The sequence below is a fragment of the Heptranchias perlo genome, chromosome 33 (assembly GCF_035084215.1).
Source record: "Heptranchias perlo isolate sHepPer1 chromosome 33, sHepPer1.hap1, whole genome shotgun sequence".
Taxonomy (NCBI): Eukaryota; Metazoa; Chordata; class Chondrichthyes; order Hexanchiformes; family Hexanchidae; genus Heptranchias; species Heptranchias perlo.
The window spans coordinates 23385113-23403906 of record NC_090357.1 but is presented as its reverse complement, the minus strand read 5'-3'; the positions used below and the strand labels follow the sequence as shown (position 1 = coordinate 23403906).

Here is an 18794-nt window from a genome sequence, read left to right as displayed (position 1 = left end):
TGCTGGGAGTGCATATCGTGAAATCACAGACATGCCTCCTGCAATTTTCTGTCTTTTAGTTTTAATGTGCGGAATATGAAGTTCAGACCAGCCGAGGAGGCAGTCCATAAAATCAGCCCTTTCGTGTCCTTGCTTGGAGCATTCACTTTAAGTATGGGAAGTGCACAACAGAGAAAAAGTTACACTGACAATTTTCCAGGAATTGGAAATAATTAAGGAACTGCCACATCCCGAGATGTTCCCCAAAACCTGATGCATTAATCAATGCTGACAGTGTCCTGGTCTTACCTGAACGTTGGTAATTTGGAGCGTCCCATTATCCAGCATGCTAATGCGAGGGTCATTACCCAGGATCCTCTGCCCGTCTTTCAGCCAGTGCACGCTGGGAAGAGGGTTCCCGATCACATGACACTGAAGCTGTGCCGTGGAATCAACAGCAAGTGTCTGGTTGGCAGGGCCCTGGCGGATGATGGGCGGTATCCGATCTGAAGAGACTGAAACAGAAGAAAGGGGTAAGTGAAGACAAACAAGACACTTGTAAAGCTGCTGTTGATCAGTAGGCTTGAATCTCTTGAACTGAACCGTGTGTTACACAAGTGAGTAGCATGGACTGAACAGTGCAGTTCATAGGTGAGTACTACAGACTGAATAGTGTGTTTACATAGATGAACAGTATGGACTGAACAGTGCGTTACAGGTGAGCAGTACGGACTGAACAGTGCGTTACACAGGTGAGCAGTAGGGACTGGACAGTGTGTTCCACAGGTGAGCAGTATGGACTAAACAATGTGTTCCACAGGTGAGCAGTATGGACTAAACAGTGTGTTCCACAGGTGAGCAGTATGGACTGAACAGTGTGTTACACAGGTGAGCAGTAGGGACTGAACAGTGTGTTACACAGGTGAGCAGTATGGACTGAACAGTGTGTTCCACAGGTGAGCAGTATGGACTGAACAGTGTGTTCCACAGGTGAGCAGTAGGGACTGAACAGTGTGTTCCACAGGGTGATATGATGGACTGAACAATGCATTAGACAGGGGAACTGTACTCACTGAACAGTATGTAACACGGGGGAGCTGTACAGACTATTTTATATTATACAGACGAGCAGTATAGAATGAGTGGTGGGTCACACAGGACCAGCAGCGCTGTTTGATCCGTGCATTACATGATGAAGGGAAAGATTGTTCAACAAACTAACAGTACAGCCAGTAGCTTTGGCTTGTCAGCCCAAGGCAACAATAAACAGACAGGGCAGAGTCTGACAAGATCGCAGTGAAGGTGACTGACTGTTCTCAGCTCTGCTGCTCTGAGTGTTGACTCTTCAAATCGACTTTTCACTATTAGCTGAACGGCCAGGGAGATGGATTGGTGTCTCTCACTGCCCCCTGCACACAGCCACAGGCACTGAGACTTGCTCCCTTTCACATGGCAGGACAGTTTGACCCCCATGCAATAATTAAAAAGCCAATTAACGGTGAATATTAATTGGCTGCTGTATAATCTATGACTTGTTTCTTCAGGCAAAGTGTCAGTAAATGTCTCCACTTAGACCGACATCAATCGCATTTAAATTTTAGGCATAGCCACTTTAATAAGTTACTAATTTTACAAGTACTCTTCAGGGCTGTTACGTATGTTTTAATACAAACGCGCCTTCATTCTGTTTTATGTACAATGTGTTAAGTTTCTTGTTCCAGTTTTAATTAAAGTGCTCAGTACAGGCCTAAATGTCAAATGCATCGAGTCTCTACAGCAAGTCATTTTATTTAGGATTTAATAGGAGGCTCGTTATGTTCCATTTATTAAATAATTTTACCTGGAGCTCCTTGATGGCTCGATCAGTACAATTGTCACTGGTGGTGCTGACCAATTAGTTCCTAGGCTCAGTTCCTAGTCTGTCCTGAGTTAGTTGACTTGGTTGGGTTTGGGGTTGGCGTATTACTATTTGCCCCTGGGATAGGCAGGGTCAGCTAGGTTCCTGCCTCATCCAGTGAACTTTGCAGGGAAGTGTGGACATTGAATAAGGACCGGATCAGGCTCGGCGGTGATGCCCCCGACAGTCAAATAGCTTGCCAGCGCTCAATGTCAGGGCTGACGCATGTAGAAGGGTGTGCTGCTGTTGATTTTACTCCAACAAAAGACAACATTTTGGGGAGAAAACTGAGGGAAAATATTCTCTCTTTTTTGATGCCTCCCCAGTTGCAGAATAAAAGGCCAACCTGATCACCACGACAGACAGGTGCATATGCGTGGCTCAGGGTTACTGTCTCTGTGGGGAGTGCTGGGCCTCTAAGGGGTTGAGGGGTGGAGCCTGGGTTAAGCACTGTCCTTTTACCTTGGCGACCTGGCTTCAAATCCAGCCCAGACTGGCGAGATGTCAGCTGCAAGTGAAATGAGTTTGGTGCAGGCTCACTTCTAGCTTGGTAGGCCCAGGTCACGAAACCCCGGCCTAAACCGCCACCAATCATGTGCATCAGAAATGCTGCACTGATGCAGTCAAGGCCGAGGGTTATTGTTGTGACAATGTACGGGAAGCTTTACTGTGCATCTAATCGTGCTATATCTGACCTGGAAGAGCTTAATGCTGACACCGGAAGGGTCGATTTTAATCCTGGGAGGGTTTTCGGGTGAGCGGGGATAGTGCCAGTATGAGACCACAGCCTAAATTTCAGGGCCCGGAGTATTTTAACTCCCCGGCCTCACCTACATCCTGCCGAAACGGGCGGAAAACAGCAGCTGTCCGGCAGGCGGGAGAGGGTGTCCATGCGTGGGCTGGCCAGCACTAGTGGGAAGGCTCGTCGGCAAACAGGTAAGTCTTGGGGAGGGGAGTCCAGCATGGTCTCGTGGGAGGGGAAGGAAAGGGGGGGGTGGGAGGGGAAGGAAAGGGGGGGGGGGTGAGTCTGGAGCAGAGGAAGGCCATGATTTTCCTTGTGACGCCCTTCGGAACCACTCTGGCTCTTCCTGGCCCCACAAAGGAAAGTTTCACACTCGCCTTAGAGGGGCCTCTTGTGTCTGCAGAGCAGCAGCAGACCTGTTTCAGCCTTACACAGAACGTACAGCATAGAAACAGGCCGTTCGGCCCGACGGGCCTGTGCCGGTGTTTATGCTCCACACGAGCCTCCACTCACATTACTTCATCTAACCCATCTGCATAACTTTCTATTCCTTTCTCCCTTATGTACTTATCTAGCTTTGACTAAAATGCATCTATGCTATTTGCCTCAACCACTCCTTGTGATAGCGAGTTCCACATTCTTTGGGTAAAGAAGTTTCTCCTGAATTCCTTATTGGATTTATTAGTGTCTATCTTATATTTATGACCTCTAGTTTTGGTCTCCCCCCTCAGTAGAAACTTTTTCTTTACATCTATCCGATCGAACCCCTTCATAATTTTAAAGACCTCTTTTGGGTCACCCCTCAGCTTTCTATTTTCTAGAGGAAAAGGCCCCAGCCTGTTCAGTCTTTCCTGATAGTTATATCCTCTCAGTTCCAGTATCATCCTTGTAAATCTTTTTTGCACCTTCTCCAGTGCCTCTATATCCTCTTTATAATATGAAGACCAGAACTGTGCAGCTGTGTCGCTATGCCGACCCGGGTTAAAATGCAATCAGGATCCCATTGACGTAATAGGACCCCGATTCACATAAAGTGATGAGGCCCCCGCCTGCTTTAGGTGGGCATTTCATCCGCCTGCAGAACCCCGCAGGTTAAAATGGCATTAAAGGGTTGGGGTCAGAGTGAGAAAGTAACCTGCTCACTTTGAACTGCCCACGCACCCAGTTTCCGCCGGGCGGGTTAGGTTAGAAAACCACCCTGGTGTGTCAGAAATGGGAAAGTGTTCATTTCCCCAGCGCTAACATCCCTTATCCATACGCGCTCAAATAAAACATCAGAAAATTAAATTGACTGTGGTAAATATAGATTTTTTTTTAAGTGAGAATAAATTGTATGATCATCCCACATCCCAAATTACTTCAACCAGGATTTACTTTCAGTGGGACCACCAGAGTGCATCTCTCATCCAGCTGAACCTGCCTCGATCCAGATCAGTTCAAGTGGTGGGGGTAACACTGAGCCTGTCCCTATTATGTCACCAACCCACAGGCAGTTTAGGAGACAGGCCAGGTGAAAGGTCGGCCAGTATCAGACAGGTCCTGTCAACTTAGCTCCACCCACATTCAAAATGGTTGACCCAGCTGGATACCATTGCTGGGAAATTCATTTTCAGTGACAAACTGTTAGGCAGAATGTCAATATTAAAGATTCCAACACAAACAATGGCAATTAATGGCCACTCCTTGACAGTTACTTTTTTCTCAATGAAATACGGACATCTGATAAAATAAGCTACTGATGTGCCTTTTGTTTCCACATGAAGACATCATTAAAACTTCGGAGAAACAAAGCAGTAAGAAATTCTTGGATTTATATAAGAGTGCAAGCATCATCAAAACATTGCAAATCGCTTCATTCAATGAATTTCTGTTTGGAGAGAACGGACTGCTATTTTTTAGGCAAACACGGCAGCCATTTTGCCTCAACGACCTCCCACAAACTGCAGTGCCCAGTTAATCTGTTTTTGTGGTGGTGCTGGTTAAAGGAGGAAGATAGCCCAGGACATTGGGAGAACTCTTTGCTCGTCTTCAAGTAGTGCCATTGGATCTTTAATGTCCACCTGCAACGGCAGACTGGACCTCGATTTGTTGCCTTATCCAAAAGACAGAGCCTGTAACAATGCAGCACTCCCTCAGTACTGCACTGGAATGTCACCATAGATGCCCTGGATGTGGGACTCAAACGTACAACCTTCTGACCCAGGGGGAAGAGTGCTGTTTTATTGTGTGTTGCTCTTGTAACCCTTCTTTCTGGAGTTACAGGAGTTGGGGGGAAATAAAGGAAATCTAGAATGTGCTTAAATTCTGTATTACCCTCATATCTTTCATTCAGGGGTAGTGACCCCTCATTGTACTTGATACCAGATACTTTGCACCTTAAACCAAATACAATAACCCCTGTGATTGAGAAGTGTGAAATCTGGAGTGGGAACCCTGACAGATTTCCCCACTCCCTAGGGTTGATAAAGTCAACTATAGAACCCCCAAATGCTGCCCAGTTAAGATCAGCCAACTCAGCATAGCCCAAAGACAGGACCTGGAACCCTCCTGGTATCTATGGCTCTGCACCATAGGACCAGCACACCAAGTTGTTGATTGCCCTACACTACAACAGTGACTGCACTTCAAAGGTACTTCATTGGGACACCCTGAGGTCATGAAAGACGTTATTTAAATGAAAGTCTTTCTTTCTTTATGAAAGTTAAGGTGATCGGCAAAGAGCCAGAGGCGACATGAGGAAATATTTTTTTACACAGCGAGTTGTAATGATCTGGAATGCACTGCCTGAAAGGGTGGTGGGAGCAGATTCAATAGTAACTTTCAAAAGGGAATTGGATAAATACTTAGAATCATAGAAAGGTTACACCATGGAAGGAGGCCATTCAGCCCATCGAGTCCACGCTGGCTCTATGCAAGAGCAAGCCAGCTAGTCCCACTCCTCCGCCCTTTCCCCATAGCCCTGCAATTCTTTTATTTTCAAGTACTCACCCAGTTCCCTTTTGAAGGCCATGATTGAATCTGCCTCCACCACCCCCTCAGGCAGTGCATTTCAGATCCTAACCACTCGCTGTGTAAAAAGGTTTTTCCTCATGTTGCTTTTGGTTCTTTTGCAAATCACCTTAAATCTGTGTCCTCTGGTTCTTGACCCTTCCGCCAGTGGGAACAGTTTCTCTCTATCTACTCTGTCTCGACCCTTCATGATTTTGAATACCTCTATCAAATCTCCTCGCAACCTTCTCTGTTCCAAGGAGAACAACCTCAGCTTCTCCAGTCTATCCACGTAACTAAAGTCCCTCATCCCTGGAATCATTCTAGTAAATCTCTTCAGCGCCCTCCCTAAGACCTTCACATCTTTCCTAAAGTGCGGTGCCCAGATCTGGAGACAATACTCCAGTTGTGGCCGAACCAGTGTTTTATAAATGTTCATCATGACTTTCATACTTTTGTACTCTTATGCCTCTATTTATAAAGCCCAGGATCCCGTATACTTTTTAACCGCTTTCTCAACCTGCCCTGCCACCTTCAACGATTTGTGCACATATACCCCCAGATCGCTCTGTTCTTATACCCCTTTTAGAGTTGTGCCCTCTAGTTTATATTGCCTTGCCTCATTCTTCCTACCGAAATGTATCACCTCGCATTTTTCAGCATTAAATTTCATCTGCCATGTGTCCTCCCATGCCACCAGCCTGTCTATATCCTCTTGAGGCCTATCGCTATCTGAAGGGAAAAAAATTACAGGGCTATGGGGAAAGAGCAGGGGAATGGGACTAATTGCATAGTTCTTTCAAAGAGCCGGCACAGGCACAATGGGCCGAATGGCCTCCTCCTGCGCTGTATCTACTATGATGCTATGATAAGTTACTTTAAATCGCAAAGAGAACCAAAGGAAATAATTCAGTTTCTTCAGAGAGCTAGGCGCTTTCTTTGATTTTCACACGGTGTAAAAATTGGCCTTTTAGTAAGTAAAATTCCAGTCTTGGATCTTCTGAGACACCAGGGGCCACCTGCAGTCAGGTAGCAGCTCTCTAAGAAGAGCTTTGTTGTCTGCTGTTCCCATTTCTCTCTTTTTGACAGGAAAAGGTTCCTTTGAAGATCTCCGATGGAAGGCCAATACTTTACAAGCGAGCCCCACAAGGATATACATTACTCAGAAGGCCCCAGTCAAAGACAGAAAGCCAATAACAGCTTAAACTGCTGCATGTGCTACTTGACAGGGATTACCAGAAAATTCAAGACTCTGGTCTGTTTGAAATCTAAAAGGCCTCAACGCCTGAAAAGGCCGTATAGTGGGATCCTTCTGGGAGAGATTTTGTTGCGATCAATGGAAATTGATTGTACAGCGGTGAGCAGTGACACTGTGAGAAATGAGATGGAGTAATTGTCAAATTGATTTCAGGCCAATGAAACTGCAAACAACCAGGTATTAAACTGCTGGGTCGTCAAGAAATAACAAGATTAACTCGGCCCTTAATAGTCTCCAGTAACAGTTATGCTTCACGCCACTGTACTTGATAGATAGGCCTTTTGAAAGGTGAATTATTACTTATTACTGGAATAAGATAAACCTTAATTATTAGCTGTGTGTGAGAAGGTGGGGGGAAGGGCAGAGGACGATGTCAGACTAAACCCCTAGAGGTCAGACATTGTTGTTGATATTGCAGAATCCAAAATACAGTCAATGGTGTGCACTCAAAGACCTCAAAAGGCTCTCATTGGGACAAGCCATACTCTGAACATTGCTCTTAAGAGAGCCTGGACTGTCGGGCTGAGAACAGTAGATTTCGCAATGGACCAGTGACATTAGGAGCATGACTGGACCAAGGAACTTGTCAACATATCCCAGCACACGACTTTTGGACTCTGTCCTCCACTGTCACTGTCAGAATAGGTTCTTCCACAAGCTCTTCACAACCTGCTCATTTTAGGCTTGTTAACTTTTTATTTTAGTCTTTTTTTCAAAATTGAGAATCTAAGGTGAAAGGTTAAAGGTCAAGGATCAAAGTACGGTGAACAACCAAAGTCAAAAAGAGTAGGAAAGAAGTCAGTGATTGAGCGATACCAAGTTTGGGTTTCAAAAGCCGGAACATTGTAAGACGAAGGAAAGGCTAAAGGAGGTGAGGCGTTCCACAATTTTGAAACCCTGAGAGAGAATGTGACTGTGCAATGAGTGCTGATTTCAACAAAGTGAGGATGCAGAAAAGTGGAGGAACATGTAAGAATATCTATTCCCTCCCCCACCGGCATACTGTGGCTGCAGCATGTACCATCTACAAGATGCACTGCAGCAATTCCCCAAGGCTTCTTCGACAGCACCTCCCAAACCCGTGACCTCCACCACCTAGAAGGACAAGGGCAGCAGGTTCATGGGAACACCATCACCTCCAAATTCCCCTCCAAGTCACACACCATTCCGACTTGGACATATATATCACCATTCCTTCATCATCATTAGGCCAAAATGCTGGAACTCCCTCCCTAACAGCACTTTGGGGAGTGCCTACACCACATGGACGGCAGCGTTCAAGAAGAAGACTCACCTCCACCTTCTCAAGGGCAACTAGGGATGGGCAATAAATGCTGGCCTTGCAGCCACGCTCATGTCCCGAGAATGAATAAAAAAAGAGAGCATATTTGCAGGTTAAATGTTGACACTGATCAGGTAATCATAACAATAAGGTGAATATCAGACAGGCACAGGCCAGTAACTCAGTGGCAAATGGTACTCAGGTCCCTATGCATTGAACTTGGGGCCATGACCATCCATTCTCTGCACTGTGCTGATTCTCCTTCCCAATCATGTCACAATCATAACTTGTCTGAGGCTCGTGAAACAAGGCCGCGCACAGTTTAATGGAGAGAGTTTTGCTCAGGTAGCTGAAACTCACGTTCAGAATTAGGGTGCCAGCATTCGAAGGCCGAAATCACCATGGCAACCCAACCCTACGAATTAGAACGATATGATCTGCTGATTTTTTTGCCAGAGGTAGGGTGAAACTGAGGTTAATTTTATGCTAAAAAGAGCCAACATGTACGAATCGTAATAAATGTTAAGTTTGAAACACGGGCCGGGTCTATACATGCTCTCTATCTCATACAACTTTCAAAGAGAAGGAATCTAGAAATAGGTCCCCCAGGTTTTGACTGCTCAGAATATTCGCACGGTGATTCTGTATGTTTTATTATTCAGGGGGAATGTTATGCCTCAGTGATTGTAACCTGTAGTGTTTACTATGGGGACACTTGATTTTATTTTTCAAATTTTCTTTCCTCTTCTCCCCTCCCTAACGAAAGTGACTCACAGCTAATTCCACAGGCCCTCGGTATCCCGCCCAGTCAACTCTTCTTCTTTTGGGAGTCTAAACAGTGAAGGGTTAAGCTGTTAATTTATTCAAAAAAATTATTTGCAGTTAATATTAGCATTTGCTGCCCATCCCAAGTTGCCCCGAGAAGGTGGTGGTGAGCCTACTCCTTCAACTGCTACAGATAAAATATCAATCAGAGGATTGCCACGTAAATGTGGTAAGCGTTCGTCTGAGCAGCAACCTTCAGGCTAATTATACAGAAAGCACTTGTACTTATAGGGCGCCTTATCAGGATGTTCAGAGACTGCTGTTATGTAGGCAATTAATGTGGCTGTGTATCAGCAATTGTGTTTCCAGTCGTGCAAACCAGATGAGGTTAAAAAAAAAGGAAGAGGGCACAGTACAGAGGCACACTCCCCGCATTTCATTTCCTGCATTCATTTACAGCACTAATTATTCCCCATCGATTTGGAGACAGCGATAGGACCTGGGAAGATGAAAGCTCACACTCAATTGAATTTCCCACCAATAATCTGCAGGAAAGGGAAGAAAAAAAAAATCAATCAACATAAACGGCTTGCTCCGGTCAGAGATAGTCTGGGGGAGGGGGAGGGGTGCTGTCATCCTGTCAGCTATCACAGGCTGTGCTCATCATTCAGAATGCCAGCGGGGCTTCAATATTCTATTAGAGCTGGGAGAAGGGCCCCCCCCAGATCATTCTGGGCTGACGCATGACTGACGCGTTTTAAAACGGGGCTATGGGAACCCAGACGATTCCTCTGGACAGTTCATCCTGTTTGTTACCCCAGTTGCATTTCTTTAATGGTGCGGTAATCTCTTTCGACATCGTCAATTTCAGCTTCTGAAACTGACACGGTCGGTGCTGAGGCCCAGTGTATCCGGGGAGCACGCTGTCAGAACACGCTTTGCTGTCAGAACACGCTTTGCTGTCAGAACATGCATTGCCGTGTTCGCTTTTAACCCATTTTGCTAGGAAAAGAAAATCGATTGTGAAGAGATTGTAGTGAGTATTCAGGAGGAGAAAATCCATTTTAAGCTTCATTTTTGTGAGCTAAATCTTTCGATGTGACTCACCGTGTAGGCAACACGTCCTCTCTGGGAACTGAGTTTCTTGGTAGCTTTCAAAGCTCCTAAGGGAAATGAGTCCTCTATGTTTCATTCGAATTGGCAGTGAGTGTTAATTGTATGATTTATACCAATGAGTGTTAATTCAGGTGGTGGGTATCAATTGGGCACTCTCTGGTATCCTTTTTATAGGAGAGCTTATCTAGAGTGTGGTGTGTGTGTAAGGGGAATCTCTATCAATAGAGGCTTAGAAACAACTATAGACCAGGCTCTGGTAGTCTATCCTTCACCACATGGATATCCATTTATAACGGTGAGCATAAGTCTGCACAGTAACAATGTCCTCAAATGTGGCATGATGCCAACTAATTGGACAACCTCCCCTGATGCGGTAAAGAAAGAAAGAACTTGCATTTATATAGCACCTTTCATGACCTCAGGACGTCCCAATGCATTTCACAGCCAATGAAGTAGTTTTCTGAAGTGTAGTCACTGTTGTAATGTAGGAAATGCAGCAGACAATTTGCTCACAGCAAGGTCCCACAAACAGCAATGTGATAATGACCAGATAATCGGTTTTTTGGGGGCTGGTTGAGGGATAAATATTGGCCTGAACGTCAGGGAGAACTCCCCTGCTCTTCTTTGAAATAAGTGCCATGGGATCTTTCACATCCAGCTGAGAGGGCAGACGGAATCTAAGTTTAACATTTTATCCGAAAGATAGCACCATCAGACAGTGCAGCACTCCCTCAGTACTGCACTGAAATGTCAGCCTAGATTTTGTGCTCAAGTATCTGGAGTGGGACTTGAACCCACAACCTTCTGCCTCAGAGGTGAGGGGGCTACCAACTGAGCCACAGCTGACACTGTAATAAGAACAGAGCAGGCACCCCGAAGAGGGATGGAATGCCATAGTGGGTCAAGGAACTACCCATGAACTTCTGGAACCTAGGTTTGAAAATATTTTGGCCATTCTTAGCGGCCGTGGGTCTATAGCACAAAACTGCTGCTAACTTGGTGCTGATCCGCAATCTCATTCAGACAGAGGGCAGGGATGGCTGGTATGAGCAGTAGAAATGATGCACTGGTACAGTGAGTGCTCCTCCGAGCTCAGGGCCAAGGTACATCGTAGCAGCGCAGTAGAGGGAGCTAACCCATACTATGCCTGAACCAGGAGGAGTGCATGGTGTCCCACCTACCGTCCTAACTCAGCACAACCAAGGTATCGACCTGGGGACATTCCTGGTCTGTATGGCTCAGTGTAACACCCCACATATATGCCCACTGAGCCCTTGTGGGAGCTTTAAAGCAGACCGTGAAGCACATTAACAATCTAGTGTCTCAACTTGCTCAGCCCATTTATAACATCTTAGCTCCACCCCACTGGCTGACTCCAGGGGTTAGAGGGATGGGCTATGAGGAAAGATTGGATAGGCTAGGCTCTTCAGCTTTGAAAAAAGCTGTCTTACAGTTATCTTCATTTGAATCTATGCTATGATGATCAGGATTTTGATTTGGGTCCTTCTCCTCTATAATGACCAGGAGTCCAGTCTGTGCTAAATCATACTCCATTATGACCAGGAGTCCAGTCTTGGCTCCTTCCCCTCCATAAAAACATAAAAACATAGAAAATAGGAGCACTAGTAGGCCATTCGGCCCTTCGAGCCTGCTCCGCCATTCAATATGATCATGGCTGATCCTCTATTTCAATACCATATTCCCGCTCTCTCCCCATACCCCTTGATGCCTTTTGTGTCTAGAAATCTATCTAACTCCTTCTTAAATATATTCAGTGACTTGGTCTCCACAGCCTTCTGTGGTAGAGAATTCCACAGGTTCACCACCCTCTGAGTGAAAAAATTTCTCCTCATCTCAGTCCTAAATGTCCTACCCCGTATCCTGAGACTGTGACCCCTTGTTCTCGACACCCCAGCCAGGGGAAACATCCTCTCTGCATCCAGTCTGTCTAACCCTGTCAGAATTTTATATGTTTCAATGAGATCCCCTCTTGTTCTTCTAAACTCGAGTGAATACAGGCCGAGTCGACCCAATCTCTCCTCATACGACAGTCCTGCCATCCCAGGAATTAGTCTGGTGAACCTTCGCTGCACTCCCTCCATGGCAAATATATCCTTTCTTAGGTAAGGAGAGCAAAACTGCACACAATACTCCAGGTGTGGTCTCACCAAGGCCCTGTATAACTGCAGTAAGACATCCTTGCTCCTGTACTCAAATCCTCTTGCAATGAAGGCCAACATACCATTTGCCTTCCTAACTGCTTGCTGAACCTGCATGTTTGCTTTCAGTGACTGGTGTACAAGGACACCCAGGTCCCTTTGTACATCAACATTCCCCAATCTATCACCATTTAAATAACACTCTGCCTTTCTGTTTTTCCTTCCGAAGTGGATAACTTCACACTTATCCACATTATACTGCATTTGCCATGTATTTGCCCACTCAACTTGTCTAAATCGCTTTGAAGCCTCTTTGCATCCTCCTCACAACTCACGATCCCGCCTAGTTTTGTGTCATCAGCAAACTTGGAAATATTACATTTGGTTCCCTCATCCAAATCATTGATATATATTGTGAATAGCTGGGGCCCAAGCACTGATTCCAGTGGTACCCCACTGGTCACTGCCCGCCACCCTGAAAAAGACCCATTTATTCCTACTCTCTGTTTCCTGTCTGTTAACCAATTTTCAATCCATACCACCATTCCCATGTTCTTTAATTTTTCACGCTAAGCTCTTATGTGGGACTTTATCAAAGGCCTTCTGAAAATCCAAATAAACCACATCCACTGGTTCTCCCTTATCTATTCTACCAGTTACATCCTCAAAAAACTCCAGTAGGTTTGTCAGACATGTTTTCCCTTTCATAAATCCATGTTGACTTTGTCTAATCCCGTTGATATTTTCTAAGTGTCCTGTTATCACATCCTTTATAATAAACTCTAGCATTTTCCCTACTACTGATGTTAGGCTAACCGGTCTGTACTTCCCTGTTCTTTCTCTCCCTCCTTTTATAAATAGTGGGGTTACATTTGCCACCCTCCAATCTGCAGGAACTGTTCCATAATCTGTAGAATTTTGGAAGATGACAACTAATGCATCCACTATTTCCATGGCTACCTCTTCTCGTACTCTGGGATGGAGATTATCAAGCCCTGGGGATTTATCGGCTTTCAGCACTATTTTTTTACTAATACTAATTTCCTTTAATTCCTCCTTCTCACTAGTCCCTTGGTTCCCTAGCATTTCTGGGGAGTTAATTGTGTTCTCTTCTGTGAAGACAGAACCAAAGTATTTGTTTAATTCCTCTGCCATTTCCCTGTTCCCCATTATAAATTCTCCTGTTTCTGACTGTAAGGGACCTACATTTGTCTTCACTAATCTTTTTCTTTTTACATACTTGTAGAAGCTTTTACAGTCCACTTTTATGTTCCTTGCAAGTTTACTCTTATATTCCATTTTTCCCCTCTTAATCCATCCCTCCACAATGAACAGGAGTCCAGTCTGGGCTAAATCATACTCCATAATGGACTGGAGCCAGATTCTCCATTGTACGACAGAATGATTGTTACCTAGTTACTGCTGAGATTCAGCCATTTAGTGTTGAATTATTTTTTTAAATTTCAAGGAAAGCATAATTCCAGAGTAGACAGATCAATAAGTAGAATTAGTTAGGTCTGCAGACACACAGGGCATTCTCAATTCAAATATTTGGAATTCTTTCTAGGTTCTGTTCTCCTACCATGGTATAAATGTACTATTTCATTCAGTAAATCTTTGATAAAAGTCAATCCTTTTTTCAACACACAGAGACAGCAGGGTAGTGGATATCAAACACATGCTTTTCTTGGACTTACCATCTTCTACCTCCAGGAGTGCCTTAGCCAGGATGCTGCCGGCCACACTGATTGCCTGACACATGTAATATCCAGAATCGCCTGACTGGACATCAGTAATTGTCAGTTCGCCTTTCGGAGACACAGAGAAACGCCCCAAAGGCTGCGGCTGGCTGGGAAAGAGTAGAATCTGTACCGAAGAAACACAAATACAATTTGTTGTAGTCAAAACTGCACCCAGGCAATGCAAACTGCATTTATTATTGAACACAAACACACACAATCTGTCCCATTCCAGTTTCAGCAACAAGAAACAAATCAAGAGCTCGATTCACAAACTAGCTCGGTGTTGTCACCATGCATATTTTGTGTATCAGCATCAATATACAATAGGAAAACTCACTTAAACCGATACACTTTAACACTGTATGACAGGCTTCTTGTGTGATACCTTTAAATCAAGGCCTCAAACAGACCCTCCATCACAATATCACCACTAACGGACCTGCAAACACCAGTACTTCATCCTGGTATTATACAGCTGAACACGCTGGCCGGAACTTCCCGCCCGTTCATTTCACCGGAGTTAAAATTGGGAGCTGGTGAGTCCAGAAATGGAAATCCCTCCCGGCCGCTTTCTCCAGACACACCCCACACTCGGAACGAGAACATTTATAATTGTTTTGCCGGGTGTTTTTTTTTTACCCAATATAGTCTGACAATTTCCCAACTTCACACTTTATTGACATCCTAGCGAGAATCATAGAATCATACAGCACAGGAGGTCATTCGGCCCATCGTGCCTGTGCCGGCTCTTTGATACAGCTATCCAATTCGTCCCACGCCCCTGTCCTTTCCCCATAGCCCTGCAATTTACTCCCCTTCAAGTATTTATCCAATTCCCTTTTGAAAGTTACGATTGAATCTGCTCCCACCCCCCTTTCAGGCAGTGCATTCCAGATCATAACAACTTGCTGAGTAAAAAGATTTCTCCCCATCTCAGCTTTGGCTCTTTTGCCAATTACCTTGAAAAAAAACGAAATCTGCCCAACGCTAAAGATTGAGCGGATGAGAGATAGAATGGGGTAGGGTATTTTTCAAACTTTGGAAGAAGAACTGCACTGGTCTCTTCCAGTCCTTTACACCTATGTTCCAACAGAACACTGTTATCATTATCCAACCCTCTCTCTCCCCATCCTCAAGTTAATTTGGCCATAATCAGCAGCAACCAAATTAGTTAGATTGGATGTTAGCACAGAGAGAGAGAGACCAGAGGCCAAGAAAATAAAACTGAAGAGTATCAAGATTTATAAATGCACAATGGCACTTAATCTGATTCAGAATGGGTACCCGCGCACTGTAAACTCAACAGTCGCAGCTGAGCTCCCGGCAACTATCAGGGTCAAAGTCGTCAGATATCTGTCCTTGTGACAGTCGCCTGTCTTATTCCCAATTACAAGGTCCCTCCAGCTGATTGAAACACTCTGTTATCCCGCATGCTTTAACCAGGTCTCTGTCCAATGTTGCAGTGTGAAACAAATTGCAACATACATTACAGTCGAGTTAGTCAATAGATTTAACCTTGTCGAGGTGGAACTGCAATGCTCGAAAACGATGTTGCAAGCTCCCTAGGTGGCTTACTACGTAACTGTATGGAGCCACCCAGACCAGGAAGGTCCCAGGTTCGATCTCTGGTTTGGCTGAGCTCAGTTAGGGTGCAGCAAGGGCACTGTAATTGCCCAGAGGGAGGGGAGGAAATCAGCCAGGGTTGCTGCACTTAATTTTTATTTTGCTGGAAAGAGCATGTGTGGACGACGCTTAAGTTCAGGATTAGATCAGCTCTACTCCACTCCAACTCCAACTATCAAATAGCCCTGCTCCAGAGACTTGAGCGCATAATTTAGGCTGACATTTCAGTTCAGTGCCGTCTTTTGAATGAGACGTTAAACCGAGGCTCCGTCTGCCCTCTCAGGTGGATGTAAAAGATCCACAGGAGTTCTCCTGGTGTCCTTACTAACGCTTATCCCTCAACTAATGCCGAAAACAGGTGATCTGGTCATTTATTTCATTGTTGTTTGTGGGACCTTGCTGTGTGCAAATTGGCTGCCACATTTCCTACATTACAACAAAGTACTGGGACTGCCTGAGGTTGTGAAAGACGCTGTCTAAATGCAAGTTTTTCTTACTTTCTAATGGGTAGATAGGGCAGGAGTTGGTAGAAGGAAGAGCATGATGACTGGGCCTTGTGACTGTACTGACTGCTTCGCCTTGGGATGTCCTGAGGTCATGAAACACGCTATATAAATGCAAGTCTTTCCTTCTTTCTTACCAATACCCAATGGCCAAGACCCATGCATGAACAATGGTCATTTGGCTGAGGTGTTGGTGGGCAGTTGGTGCCTGTGGAACAATGCCCCAGCAAGGAGTCAACATCTTCGAGAGAGGAGGAATGAGAATCAGATATGAGATAGTCAGGAAGCAAAAGTGTTACGCAAGGTTTTGCCCCAGTTGATACCCAATATATTATGTTAATATTTTACTTTATTACATTAATTTGTTTTGATTATATTCATCACTTCTTAAGTGTTGCTCTTTGGTGTTGCCGGGCAGTTGGTGCCTGTGGAACAATGCCCCAGCAAGGAGTCAACATCTTCGAGAGAGGAGGAATGAGAATCAGATATGAGATAGTCAGGAAGCAAAAGTGTTACGCAAGGTTTTGCCCCAGTTGATACCCAATATATTATGTTAATATTTTACTTTATTACATTAATTTGTTTTGATTATATTCATCACTTCTTAAGTGTTGCTCTTTGGTGTTGCCCCCATCACCTCTGAGATGATGCAACTTCTGGGTATTCTCCAGGGTATCTGGGTAACTAAGTGGTTCTGGGCGCAGGAGAGTGACCCGGAGTAATTACGGCCTCTGTTCCAAAGCTCCACCTCCAATGACAGCATGGCCGAGCTTGGGAACTCTACAAGCAGATATTTTGATCATAGTTTTCTGACGACATTTATATCTGGAAACATCAGAAGTAACAAGCTTCTTTTTAGATTGATTGATGCTTCAAATAATCATACACAAGGATAGGGTGCTTGCCTTATAAGATAAAAGCAGGGTGAAAGGTAAAAGTTCCAAGATCATCAAAGGAGGGTAAATTAGCAGGACGGGTCCCAGAAGTGAAATGGGTAAAAGACCCTGGATTTCACTCTTTAAAGGACACTTTGTTGAATCACTGGGCATGATTCTATTAACAGCAACAGGATACTCCTAACAGCTGGGCTGGCTTTACACAGTAATATCTTCATCGTCTAAATGTAACAGTTAACCCTGGAGACCATCTCCCAGGGGCCCAGGGCCTAGTAGTTACAGTAACTGCTCTGCAGAACAGTATTTGCTGAGGCACTTTCTGTATTCAAATTCTTAACAGGATCACTCATGTGGAAGTCCAACAGCTCGTGAAAGGCACTTGAAAGCCCTGGAAACCTGTCTCTGCACGCTAAAGCTTAGGATCTCTTAAAAAGGTCATTATCGTCTGCAAGCAAAGAAACTAGCGGGATGAGTTGTCCTGCTTATAAGTATCAATTATTTGTCATTTTTTGTGCTCATCAAGATGGGGGATCCTGAGGAATGGAATGCTCTCCCATTGCAGGTAGCCATTATTTTTTTTATTATTCATTCATGGGGTGTGGGCGTCGCTGGTAAGTCCAGCATTTATTGCCCATCCCTAATTGCCCTTGAGAAGGTGGTGGTGAGCCGCCTTACCGGCATCAATTATATCCAGCTCAGGTGGAGGATGGTTCGATGCAAAGGAAAACTCCTCCCACTCTGTTCTGACTATGTGCCTCAGCCCCAACCTCAGAAGAGTGCCCTCTATGGTGCCAGCCTGACCTTTTCTATTTCCGAGACAAATAAGCCTGTCGTCTATCCGAGTCAAAGTACCAATTTACCACCCAATTAGGGACAACGTTGTGCTCAGGCACCATAAACGCTAGGAACTGCATTGAGTCTTAATAGACACTGATATGACTGGACCACCAAGCACACCAGGTGAAAGGTCTGAATTATAGTTAATGTTCTCCTTCTCAGTCTCCACCTCCTGACCCTCCCCTCAGAAAGATCTCTGAGGAACAATATATAAGTTTGAGTTGCTGTTACTAACCAGGACAAATCCTACCTGGCTTCCCTCCTTTTGCCAAAAGACAGCGGGCGGAGGGTTACCCTTCGTCTCACAGAGGAAGGTCACGGAGCGACCTTGAGCCACAATCTGATCCCGGGGCCGCACAACAATCTGTGGAGGCACTGCAGAAAGCACAAAAAGAAAAGAGCATTACTTTAAAAAACAAAAGATGTAACTCTCGCAACAAAGCCTGGCTCATACAATCAGTACAGATTTCAGTAAGCTCATTCCCAGGGTACTGAAAAACTCCACTAGATTAAAGAGTTTCAGGCTTTTCACAGATTAAAATGCAGGCAGAGATGAGATTTAATTCACCATTGAATCTTCTCTTGACCTTCAAGTCATTCCTTTTTAACAATGCCATCAATACTGACTTACATTTAAACTGGCATCAATGTTCCATTGCAACTTCAGCAGGTTTATGTCATAAAGAGTTTGTTTTAATGAACGTTTAATGAGCAGCTGTCTTTGAGGGAAAATCTTATTCTGTTTGAGTCACGATGAAAATGTGATACGGCCTTACAGCATTGGTGGGGAAAAGATATCTTTCCGAGTCGGGGTCAGGGTCCTCTCTGGATCACTTCACCATGACTTTACTAATGTGGCATTTACACAACAGCCTGGCCTACACAGGTTCTCAGCCTGCTTGTACAGGCCAGCGATGCAGTGACCTGTGCTGACCTCCTCTACAGACTGTAGGTGTGAACTTCCAGAGATTCCGCCGTTCTTCCACTGAAGTTTACAACAGATGAGT

General features: G+C 44.8%; 1 protein-coding gene across 3 annotated transcripts in view; it reads right to left on the bottom strand.

Moving 5' to 3' along the window:
• The window catches only part of robo3 (roundabout, axon guidance receptor, homolog 3 (Drosophila)), a 224556-nt gene that overhangs the window by 72817 nt on the left and 132945 nt on the right, over positions 1-18794 (bottom strand). For all 3 annotated transcript variants that reach the window (XM_067971051.1, XM_067971053.1, XM_067971052.1), the window contains exons 7-9: positions 18038-18162; positions 13884-14052; positions 289-494 (exon numbers count right to left, since the gene is read on the bottom strand). In XM_067971051.1, coding sequence (XP_067827152.1) covers positions 289-494; positions 13884-14052; positions 18038-18162 — 500 coding nt within the window. The remainder of the gene's footprint in view (positions 1-288; positions 495-13883; positions 14053-18037; positions 18163-18794) is intronic.